Genomic DNA, 12,704 nt, shown 5'->3' with positions numbered 1-12,704 from the left:
CTGAATGTCACACTCAAGCTTGTCCTAGCTTGTCCTAGCTCTATCAACAATATTCTCTTCAACATGACCTTGTAATTTGATAGTGAAGACCTACAGACAGTGTGAAGCTTTTAAAGTGATGACATAAGAGGTTTACTGTAAGGTCAGCCTAGAGGTTAGAGTTCATGATCCAGTACATCTGGTACAATTCAAACTAGATGATTTGAATTACGTTGTTTTCTTTCTTTGTCTAGAAGACTAGTTTTAAGAGGCTGTGGTGGAATGGCCTCCTATCATCTCCTCCTATTTCCTTCTCTCCCCTCTCTCATACATACCCTGTCCATAACCTTGACCATACCGGAGTTGTCCTGCTGAATCATGACGGAAAGAAAAGCAGCTTTATTCCTGACAAGGGAGCACCAGTGAGTGGCTCCGTCAGGTCACGTAGCTAACATACTAATTCCAATAAAGCTAGCTGCTTCCTGCTTATATAATAAACTTTAAAATGCCTTAAAACATATCAACATATTACACCACTTATCCCTGGCCTGGCCATAAAATCCTTTTTTAAAATGTTTTATCAGACCTCTGATTTATTCATTTACAGAGAAGAGGCTGACACAAGCCAAGGTCATATCTCAGTGAAGTCATGCAGTAGTTTGAAATAAAAACAGATATGTGTGTGTGTGTGTCTGCTACTAGTGTAGAGATGATAAGGTTGTGGTCTGCTCTTCTCCTCTCTCATACATACCCTGTCCATAACCACCATACGGGTATCCCCCTGTATCATGATGACAAAGAAAAGCCGCTTATTTCCTGAAATGATGACTTCATCACCAGGGCACCCAAATGAATGGCTCAGTCAAAAATGTTAGTTAAGACAATAAATCAGAACATCCTAATGCAGATTCAGTCATGCAAGGGGCCTTTCAGGTTTAAGGCCTCATACATTTATTTTGCGCTCTCATCTAGTTTAAGATTCTTTGTTGACCAATAGCCATACATCTGCCTTCATTTTATGTTCTCATCAAAATATGTATTTGAATGCTCAATAGAAATGTTTCACAAAAATATATAGGCCTGAATTGTTTTCTTTTTGCCTCTAGTGAAGGAACTACCTAGCCAGCTGAGACAGTGATAACATATTCAACACATTCACAGGACTTCAAGTGTTACGCCCCTGAAAAAGGGGAGAAATAATCACGAGAGTGATACGGTGTTGTTTTCTCAATTAAACTTTTAGTGCAATGAGAAAAGACCAAGATTTCCCCAGGAATATGGGTGGAGACCAGAGCAATCGATCTCAGGCTCATAGATTAAGAGAATTTAGTAGATCACAGATTAACACTTTTAGGCACCACACAATAAAGTAATCAATGTAACTTTTACACATTACTCTCACAATTCGTACCCTTTGTACGCTTGACGGATTTGAACTTTAAAACAATTATATGAATGTTATCAATCTCTATCAACTAATACTGAATGCATGATCTTTTTAACCTTAGATGTTTTAAGATCCTCACATACTATGAACTTACTAATACTTTTTAATGTATAACAGGCTATGAATATTTCCTTGAACCTGTCACCCAGGCAGTTAAATGAATTTGAGATTGATGGTGCAGAACTGTCTATCATCCTGATGCAAATAGCTTCGCCCTAATGCTTTACCTCATACGACATTGGTTTCAAATAATGCATATAACATGCATTTGAATGTATATAGATGACTGCTTCCACGTGTCTAGATTCGGTCCATTCTTTAATATTACATGTCCTAACAGCACCTTATAAAGGCCTGAGACTACTAGCAAATCTAACTGCACCTTTTACTATCATATACTGTTGACTTGACCTTATCTCTGTACATTTCTAATCAATATGACTGTCTTGCAATGGCTAACACGTTTTAGGTACGTCAACAAATTTGTGGCCTGGGTTAGCACGATGATCAGTCTTAATTGTATGTTTTGGTGCATTAGACTAGATAAAAGAGCTGATGCTGCTGTTCATTGTGTGTAAACAACTCTTGCTATTGACTCACGTGAAGAAGGTAATAAGATCCTTATCTGATCAATAACAAAGCATATTATTCCTAATCGTGTGTGTGCATAAGGGTTGGAACATCACTGTTATATGAATGTGCATAGGGGTTTATTCATTGCATTTATATTGGCATGTAAAAGTGTTCAATCACATTATTGGATGGGTTATGGATCTGAGTTGATGGTATCAATTTGAAGTTGTAAACAACCAGTTCTGTAATACTACTGCAATAATATGATATTAGCAGGGTTTCAGAATCCTTACCTGCACCAGGGGGTTTAGGAGCTTTGCCACCTGCTCCGACACCCACACCTGTAAATAATATAAAGCCTAGAGGTTAGAGCGTTGGTCCAGAAACAAAATCGGTCACTAGTTTGAATCCCCAAGACAACAATTTGATAAACCTGCCGATGTGCCCTTAAGCAAGGCACTTAACCCTAATTGCTCCAGGGTCGCCGTTGATAATGGCTGACCATGGCAGTGACCCCATTCTCCAAGGGTGTCTCAGGGGGAGTTGGGATATGCAAAAAACACATTTCCAATTCAGACATTTGTATATGTACGTGTGAAATTGGACAAATTTAAACATCCACTAAATTAATATGATTAATTATTAATCATGTCACTACACAACTGGAAAAAAAACTACTCAACAGCATCGCCTGCAGGAAATTGTCACCATCATGTGGCTAAACAATGTCATATACTCTGCTCCTTATAGTCTCCACTATCGAGACACTTTACCTCAAGGCTGCTGTACTCCAGTAGCAACTACATGAGAAGTATTTGAAAGAAAACCAATAGTAATTGAACCCAGGTCTGCTATGGTGGACACAACACTCACCAGGCTGAGCTGGGCCTGTACCAACTGGAAACAAAGATACGTTTTTAACACACAGTTACAGAGCATATTGGTTCAAATTGATGATAACTGAAAACCCTAATGTTTGATGTACAGTAAATACATTTAAAAAAATCACAGGTCAACAATGAAGATGAACTGATAGTAAAGTACAGGAATGTTGATAGGTACAAGTAGGACGCCATTTTCATGCAGAAGGATTTTTACATTTTCAGGAGAATCTATTTAAATGACTTACCACTAGGTTGAAGAACCCCAGCCCCAACTGTGAAGGTGATCATGCTAACTATTACCAGCTACGTCATAATTAGGACAGTTATAAAAAGTCTCCAAAATAGAATAACTTACCACTCAAAAAACTCTAATAAAATGTTCAGTGATTCTAATGACACAATGTTGCAAAACTAGTGAGAATAAATAATTGATGTTAGTTTCATAAAAAATCTGGTCCAATACATACCTCCAGTTACTCCTGTGGCACCTGCAGCAAACCAAAAGAAGGTTAATCAATGACGTGATATATTAATAATATGAATTTCCATGAAAATGAACAAGAAAGTACTGTATCAAAGTACTCTATCCGAGATGCAACAAGACAGAGAAAAATCACACAAAATAAAATATCGTAAAGATATATCAACATTTTAGTTTCTAGACTGAAGAACACATCTAAAGCAGGGGCTCCAAAAAAATATGTGCTGGAAGAATGACACAGTAATATGTATTTTTGTGTCCATTTTATCATAAAAACATTTTCAAACAATGTGGGATTTCAAATACAGTACCATAAGTAAACATCAGGTAATAACAAGGATATGATCCCCTGCTGTAGAAGATGCCGCAGAGGTGGGCAATTCCAGTCCTCAAGGGCCTGATTGGTGTCACAGTTTTTCCCCAGCTAACACCCCTGACTCCAATCACCTAAACATGTTTAGAATGCAATTTGATTAATCAGCTGTGTTTGCTAGGGATGGAGAAAAAGTGACACCAATCAGGCCCCTGAGGACTAGAGTTTCCCACCCCTGAAGGGAGATAGGACTTTAACTACCAAGGAGAAAGGATGAGTGCAAACAGTACGTATCTACAGGTCTTCCAGGCACAATCTCCATAGGAGCAATATTTATTGTGGAGGACATTAACAATAACTAGTAATATTACAGAATACTGTAAGTCAATCAAGTATTGACAAGTGTCAGATTAATCTAATTGGTTAAAAAGCGAAGGGAGGGAGGAGAGAGCAGAAATGGGAGATATTTCAAGAGCAGCAAGCTGCGGAATTAGTTGAGGGAAAGAGAGGAAGAGCGTTTAAGAGGACAAACAACTTCTAGAAAATACCTGAGAGACACTGGCAACACATTATCTTGTCAACACCCACATGAACATCACATTCCTTCATTTTTTTGTTGTTGCAGAAGGCCAAAAAAATTAATGTTTTCACAAAGGAATCTAACCGAATCAACTAAAATGAATTGTTTATCAAAAGCCAATAAGTAATCGTGCCAAATGTTATGAAGTGCTTATGTAAGGAATTGTAAAGAACATACAGTACGAGTCAAAAGTTTGGACACACCTACTCATTGCAGGGTTTTTCTTGATTTTTACTATTTTTCTATATTGTAGAATGCTAGTGAAGACATCAAAATGATGAAATAACACATATGGAATCATGTAGTAACCAAAAGAGTGTTAAACAAATCAAAATATATTTTATATTTGAGATTCTTCAAATGTGCCGCCTTGACAGCTTTGCACACTCTTGGCATTCTCTCTTCATGAGGTAGTCACCTGGATCACATTTCAATTCACAAGTGTGCCTTGTTAGAAGTTAATAGTGAATAGTTAACTATGAAATGACACATATGGAATCATGCAGTAACCAAAAAAGTGTTAAACAAATCAAAATACATGTTAGATTCTTCCAAGTAGCCACCCTTTGTCTTGATGACAGCTTTGCAACCTCTTGACATTCTCTCAACCAGCTTCACCTGGAATGCTTTTCCAACAGTCTTGAAGGAGTTCCACATATGCTCAGCACTTGTAGGCTGCTGTTCCTTCACTCTGCGGTCCAACTCATCCCAAACCATCTCAATTGGGTTGAGGTCGGGTGATGGTGGAGGCCAGGTTATCTGAGGCAACCTGGACAGGAAGATCACATCAGTGACTCAACCCACTCAAGTGACGCACCCCTGATGCAGCACTCCATCACTCTCCTTCTTGGTCAAATAGCCCTTACACATCCTGGAGGTGTGTTTGGTCATTGTCCTGTTGAAAAACAAATGATAGTCACCACTAAGCGCAAACCAGATGGGATGGTGTATCGCTGCAGAATGCTGTGGTAGCCATGGTGGTTAAGTGTGCGCCGGAGGAGATGTCTGCCGTTTTACGGTCTCCTAACCAATTGTGCTATTATGTGGGTTTTTTTCACGATATTTGTAAATGATTTTGTACATAATGTTTCTGCAACCATATCTTATGGCAGAAAAGAGCTTCTGGATATCAGGACAGCGATCACTCACCTCGGATTAGACAAAGATTTTTTCAACAAGAAGCAGGACTCACACGATATTCTCCAAACAACCCACAGGGCAGACATCCCAATTATTCGCAAAAGGAAGCGACACAGAGGACGAAGAGCCTGATGCCTCGTCCAGACCCGCAGAAGGCGAGTAGGAAAGCTGCCGTTACCGTCAATATTACTCGCCAACGTGCAATCATTGGACAATAAACTAGACGAGGTACGATCACGAATATCCTACCAACGGGACATCAAAAACTGTAATATCCTATGTTTCACGGAATCGTGGCTGAATGACGACATGAATATTCATCTAGCGGGATATACACTGCACCGGCAGGATAGAATAGCACACTCCGGTAAGACGAGGGGGGCAGTCTGTGCAGATTTGTAAACAACAGCTGGTGCACAAAATCTAAGGAAGTCTCTAGATTTTGCTCGCCTGAAGTAGAGTATATTGTGATAAATTGCAGGCCACACTACTTGCCTAGAGAGTTCTCAGCTATACTTTTTCGTGGCTGTTTATTTACCACCACAAACAGATATGGGCACTAAGACCGCACTCAGTCAGCTGTATAAGGAAATAAGCAAAATGGAAACCCCTCACCCAGAGGCGGCGCTCCTAGTGGCCGGAGACTTTAATGCAGGGAAACTTAAATCAGTTCTACCAAATCTCGATCAACATGCTAAATGTGCAACCAGAGGGGAAAACAATTGTAGATCACCTGTACTCCACACACAGAGACGCGTACAAAACTCTCCCTCGCCCTCCATTTGGTAAATCCGACCACAACTATATCCTCCTGATTCCTGCTTATAAGCAAAAATTAAAGCAGGAAGCACCAGTGACTCGGTCGACAAAAAAGTGGTCAGATGAAGCAGATGCTTAACTACAAGACTGTTTTGCTATCACAGACTGGAACATGTTCCGGGATTCTTCCGATGACATTGAGGAATACACCACATCAGTCACTGGCTTTATCAATAAGTGCATTGAGGACGTCATCCCCACAGTGACTGTTTGCACATACCCCAACCAGAAGCCATGGATTACAGGCAACATTCGCACTGCGCTAAAGGGTAGATCTGCCGCTTTCGAGGTGCAGGACTCTAACCCGGAAGCTTACAAGAAATCCCGCTGTGCCCTGCGACAAACCATCAAACAGGCAAAGCGTCACTCCAGGGTTAAGAATGAATCATACTACACCGGCGCCGACGCTTGTCGGATGTGGCAGGACTGGCAAACTATTACAGACTACAAAGGGAAGCACAGCCGCGAGCTCCCCAGTGACACGAGCCTACCAGACGAGCTAAATCACTTCTATGCTCATTTCGAGGCAAGCAACACTGAGGCATGCATGAGAGCATCAGCTGTTCCGGACGACTGTGTGATCATTCTCTCCATAGCCGACGTGAGTAAGACCTTTAAACAGGTCAACATACACAAGGTTGCGGGGCCAGACGGATTACCAGGACGTGTGCTCCGGGCATGTGCTGACCAACTGGCAGGTGTCTTCACTGACATTTTCAACATCTCCCTGATTGAGTCTGTAATACCAACATGTTTCAAGCAGACCACCATAGTTCCTATGGACAAGAACACAAAGGCAACCTGCCTAAATGACTACAGACCCGTATCACTCACGTCCGTAGCCATGAAGTGCTTTGAAAGGCTGGTCATGGCTCACATCAACACCATTATCCCCGAAACCCTAGACCCACTTCAATTTGCTTACCGCCCAAACAGATCCACAGATGATGCAATCTCTATTGCACTCCACACTGGCCTTTCCAACCTGGACAAAAGGAACACCTATGTGAGAATGCAGATCAGCGTTCAACACCATAGTATCCTTAAAGCTCATCACTAAGCTAAGGAACCTGGGACAAAACACCGCCCTCTGCAACTGGATCCTGGACTTCCTGATGGGCAGCTCCCAGGTGGTGAGGGTAGGTAGCAACACATCTGCCACACTGATCCTCAACACTGGAGCTCCCCAGGGGTGCGTCCCCAGGGGTGCGTGCTCAGTCCTCTCCTGTACTCCCTGTTCACCCACTGCATGGCCAGGCACAACTCCAACACCATCATTAAGTTTGCAAACTACACAACAGTGGTAGGCCTGATCACCGACAACGACAAGACAGCCTATACGGAGGAGGTCAGAGACCTGGCCCGGGTGGTGCCAGAATAATAACCTATCCCTCAACGTAACCAAGACTAAGGAGATGATTGTGGACAACAAGAAAAGGAGCACCGAGCACGCCCCCATTCTCATCGACGGGGCTGTAGTGGAGCAGGTTGAGAGCTTCAACAAAAAAAAAAAAACACATAAAAATATGTGGCATAGGTCCTGAGATCCTCAAAAGGTTCTACAGCTGCACCATCGAGAGCACCCTGACCGGTTGCATCACTGCCTGCTACGGCAATTGCTTGGCCTCCGACCGCAAGGCACTTCAGAGGGTAGTGTGTACGGCCCAGTACATCACTGGGGCAAAGCCGCCTGCCATCCAGGACCTCTACACCAGGCGTGTGCCAGAGGAAGGCCCTAAAAATGGTCAAAGACCCCAGCCACCCCAGTCATAGACTGTTCTCTCTACTACCGCATGGCAAGCGGTACCGGAGTGCCAAGTCTAGGACATAAGACTCCTGAACAGGTACCCAGACTTTTTGCAATGCCCCCCCCCAACCCCTCTTTTATGCTGCTGCTACTCTTTGTTTATCTTATATGCATAGTCACTTTGGCTTTTTTTAGCCTAAGCAAGTTTCTTCTTCTTATTGATTTCCTTAAGTAGGGGTTTCATTGCAGCAATTCAACCATGAAGGCCTGATTCACACAGTCTCCTCTGAACAGTTGATGTTGGGATGTGTCTGTTACTGTACATGTACTCTTTAAAACATTTATTTGAGCTGCAATCTGAGCCTGACAACTCAACTTATCCTCTGCAGCATAGGTAACTCTGTCTTCCTTTCCTGTGGCGGTCCTCATGAGAGCCAGTTTCATCATAGCGCTTGATGTTTTTTGCGACTGCACTTGAAAAAACTTTTAATGCTCTTGATATTTTCCGTATTGACTGACCTTCATGTCTAATTTCACTAGGGTAGGTGGCACTATTTTCACTTCCGGATGAAAAGCATGCCCAAAGTAAACTGCCGGCTACTCAAGCCCAGAAGCTAGGATATGCATACAATTGGTAGATATGGATAGAAAACACTCTAAAGTCTCCAAAACTGTTAGAATAATGTCTGTGAGTATAACAGAACTGATTTGGCAGGCAAAAACCTGAGAAAAATCCATCCAGGAAGTGGGATTTCTTTATGTTTGTAGTTTTCTATTGAATGCCATTACACAGTATCCATTGACTTAGGACTCAAATTTCACTTCCTATGGCTTCCACGAGATGTCAACATTCTTTTGAAATTGTTTCAGGCTTGTATTCTGAAAAATGAGAGAGTAAGACCACTCTGAATGAGTGGACACTGCAGTGTCCCAGAGATTTTTCATGCGCACGACCGAGAGCGTGCCTTTCTTGTTTACCTTTTATATTGATGACGTTATTGTCCGGTTTAAATATTATCGATTATTTAGGCTAAAAACAACCTGAGGATTGATTATAAACATCGTTTGAAATGTTTCTACGAACTTTACTGATACTATAAAGGATTTTTCATCTGCCTGTGGAAGTTTGAGCCTGTGGAATACTGAACAAAACGCGCAAACAAAACTGAGGTTTTTGGATATAAACAGGGACTTTATCAAACAAAATAAACATTTATTGAGTAAATGGGAGTCTTGTGAGTGCAACCATATGAAGATCATCAAAGGAAAGTGATTCATGTTATCTCTATTTCTGACTTGTGTAACTTCTCTACTTGGCTGGTAACTGTTTGTAATGATTTGTCTGTTGGGCGCTGTTCTCAGATAATCGCATGGTATGCTTTCGCCATAAAGCCTTTTTGAAATATGACACCGTGGTTGGATTAACAAGAAGTTCATCTTTAAACCAATGTATAACACTTGAATGTTTTATTAATTTTTATAATGAGTATTTCTGTACCCTGGTGAGGTTAAAGTAATCATGGACTATAGTTTCTCTTTGCTTATTTGAGCTGTTCTTGCCATAATATGGACTTGGTCTTTTACCAAATAGGGCTGTCTTCTGTATACCAACTGATTGGCTCAAACACATTAGGGAGAAAATACATTCCACAAATGTACTTTTAAGGCACACTTGTTAATTGAAATGCGTTCCAGGTGACTACCCCATGAAGCTGGTTGAGAGAATGCCAAGAGTGTGCAAAGCTGTCATCAAGGCAAAGGGTGGCTACTTTGAAGAATCTAAAATATGCACTTTTATGGTTACTACATGATTCCATGTGTGTTATTTCATAGTTTTGATGTCTTCACTATTATTCTACAATGTAGGAAATAGTACAAATAAAGAAAAATCCTTGAATGAGTAGGCTTGTCCAAGCTTTTGACTGGTACTGTATGTGTATATTACACTCTTCAAATGAAGTATAACTATGTCCTTTGTCAGAAAGGGTTTGATCATGCAAACACAGACAGCAGCAAGTCTTACTGGGCTCTGGCTCTGGGGCCTCTGTGGCCTGTGTGCCAATAGGTGTGGGATCTGCCAAAAGACAACAGGTTCCAGTTTCATCCATTGCAGTTGAAAAGGACACAGGGTAGGGGAAACTAGCGTAGGGCAGAAGACATTATGGGGATCCTTGGCACTGCCATGACAGGAGGGAAGGGGATAAGCTCCAGCTCCAGGTGGTGAATAGCTATTGGACCATACAACAATAATAAAAGGGGACAGTACTAGCAGAACAGACATTAAGCTGTCTCTTGTTTGAGGGTTTAGGGAGAAGAGAGGGGGCAAAGAGGTTTGGGGTTTGGGAGGAGATAGGGCAGGGGACTGGCTTGCGCGATACTGCCATTGCTGTTTGATACACCTGCAGTGGAGCGCAGTTAGCCAGACAGCAGTGGTAGTGGTAGAAGATGTGGGAGTTAGCTTGGATGCTAAGGCTGTGTCTGTAGGCCATTGAAGTCCTGATGAGGCCTGCTGGAAAAGTCTGATGGGGCTTTGTCGGATTATAAACAGGTTATATACATACAGCTCATGAAGCGAAAAGGAAAAATAAAAAACTATAAACTTGCATTATAATCAGTCTCTATCATTGATTTTTTATTCTATGTCAATGGCATTCCATGGTACAGTAACTCCCCTTTTTTTAACAGCTCTGTAAAATACAGTGCATATTTCAAGTACAGTAACTCAGGGGTTCTCAAAATGGGGTCTGAGGTACTGTAGGGGGATCGCGACCAGATAGTATTTTTTTTTATGAATAGTACTAACAACAACAGATTAAACTAATTTTGGCCAAGGGATCCGTGGAATAAGTTTAGAGGGTCTAATACAATACAATGTAATATTGTTAATCTACAATGTATGTTCTTAATCCTGGGCAACATGGGCCTGGGAGGCACGCAGGGATATTTGTATCCACAGTGTTCTACCAATTACCAAGTTTTGAACATTATACTTGTATTCCTTCAAAAACACCATAAATGCACTGTAATTTAAGCTTTAAAACGGCAAAGTTTTCTCTCTGCCCCATGACAAAATGTGTAGAATTGCAGGAAAATGTTCCTTCCCAGGGTCCGAGACTTGGTTTGTACGGCCATGCACTGCCAACGTCATAGTTTACAACACTCCTTGTATGCTATTCGTAACTCACTCGAGCGGTGTTCTGATATTGAGGGGGTCCCTGATGAATTTTCTATCACATAAGGGGTCCCCGGACCCCAAAAAGTTTGAGAACCCCTGCAGTAACTAACTCTTACTATGTAGCTTTTGATATACATAATTTGTACTGATCAATGAGAAAACAGGTTAATTAAATCCAAAGTCTTGTTGAGTGCAAAACTTGTGGTTCTACCTGGGATGGGAGTTCCACCGGGTTCTAGAGATGAATCCTCTGCTGTAAAGGTGTCATAGTGTCACATTAGGAGCTTTGTGGATTTTCTTTAAACCCTTCATTTTGGACCTACTTGCGTAGTACTAGCAATTATCCTGAAGGATCTATCTAGGCCAGGTAAAATAAACCAAGCAAGAATCAAAGGTGAAACTAGTATCTATTTACCTGGTTTGCCTGCGATAGGTATCCCTGTGCCCACTGGTACATCAGTGCGCTCAATGGCAGTTCCTCCAACACCACCACCCACGCCCACACCTGGTCTTGGCGTCGCTATAGGCGCTGGAACACCTTCTCCACCGATGCCCGCCCCGCTTGGCATACCTGCGGGTAGGTAAGAACATAGGTGAAGGTATAGTATAATCTGTTGAGCCATAGTGAAAATCTTGATCCAGCTAACAAGAGAGAATAGGTACTGTACAGAGACTGCACAGAACATACAAACATTATTGTTCTTCCACTGGTCTGCATTACATAGACTAAAAGTTATGATACAACGAGAGAGGCTCTTACCATATTTAGCAGCTTTGGCTGCGGGATCATATCCTGCAATCACAAGCATCACATAATTCATATTCCTATTGCATGTTGCATCACCTTGATATCGCATAGAAGGACAGACTGGACCATGATGCTGTTTGAGCTCTTTCTGATGTCTTTACAATTCATACACATCCTCTGACGTACCTCCAGCTCCTACTCCTCCAGGTACTCCTCCCTGTCCTCCTCCTCCAAGTCCTCCTGCTCCTAGGCCTGTTCCTACACCTCCTGGGACTCCTGTTTAGAGGTTCACAAGGAAATTATATGATTTCAAAACCAACATGAATGAGCATGAATTCAACCATAATACCAGCTCTGATGAGTAATCTTACCATATTTAGCAGCTTTGGCTGCAGCGGGATTATATCCTCCAGCCCCAGGTACACCCCCTCCTCCTCCCCCTGGTAATCCTCCTGCTCCTCCAGCTCCTATGCCTGCTCCTGCACCTCCAGGGACTCCTGTGGTAGAGGGCCACAAGAAAACAATTGTCCAACTTCAGAACTGCCAAAGACAATAGACTTGTTACACCACAATTTAAAAAGTCAAAAATTGATGTAAATTCAACCAATGTACCAACACTGAATGAGATTGATTGTTTTGAGGGATTTTACCATATTTAGCCGCTTTGGCCACTGCAGGGTTATATCCTCCAGCCACTGGTACTCCTCCTGCTCCTCCAAGTCCTCCTGCTCCTCCAAGTCCTCCAGCTCCTAGGCCTGCTCCTGCACCTCCTGGTAATCCTGTAGTGGAGTGTCAAAAAAAAGAAGATAATTAGTTAA

At 42.0% G+C, this 12,704-nt stretch overlaps 1 protein-coding gene across 15 annotated transcripts in view; it reads right to left on the bottom strand.

The window, feature by feature from the left end:
• The window catches only part of elna (elastin a), a 102,127-nt gene that overhangs the window by 20,718 nt on the left and 68,705 nt on the right, over positions 1-12,704 (bottom strand). For 6 of the 15 annotated variants that reach the window (XM_065024478.1, XM_065024479.1, XM_065024472.1 and 3 more), the window contains 13 exons: positions 12,537-12,665; positions 12,258-12,383; positions 12,073-12,162; positions 11,899-11,931; positions 11,554-11,709; positions 11,350-11,391; positions 9,987-10,037; positions 3,351-3,371; positions 3,129-3,155; positions 2,873-2,896; positions 2,293-2,340; positions 731-760; positions 315-350 (listed from right to left, as the gene is read on the bottom strand). In XM_065024478.1, the coding sequence (XP_064880550.1) occupies positions 315-350; positions 731-760; positions 2,293-2,340; positions 2,873-2,896; positions 3,129-3,155; positions 3,351-3,371; positions 9,987-10,037; positions 11,350-11,391; positions 11,554-11,709; positions 11,899-11,931; positions 12,073-12,162; positions 12,258-12,383; positions 12,537-12,665 (813 nt within the window). The remainder of the gene's footprint in view (positions 1-314; positions 351-730; positions 761-2,292; positions 2,341-2,872; positions 2,897-3,128; positions 3,156-3,350; positions 3,372-9,986; positions 10,038-11,349; positions 11,392-11,553; positions 11,710-11,898; positions 11,932-12,072; positions 12,163-12,257; positions 12,384-12,536; positions 12,666-12,704) is intronic. The other 9 variants (XM_065024473.1, XM_065024476.1, XM_065024475.1 and 6 more) reach the window with 9 other exon arrangements.

Source organism: Oncorhynchus nerka, linkage group LG11, assembly GCF_034236695.1.
Source record: "Oncorhynchus nerka isolate Pitt River linkage group LG11, Oner_Uvic_2.0, whole genome shotgun sequence".
Classification (NCBI taxonomy): domain Eukaryota; kingdom Metazoa; phylum Chordata; class Actinopteri; order Salmoniformes; family Salmonidae; genus Oncorhynchus; species Oncorhynchus nerka.
Note: the sequence above shows the minus strand (reverse complement) of the source record. Positions and strands in the feature narration are given on the sequence as shown.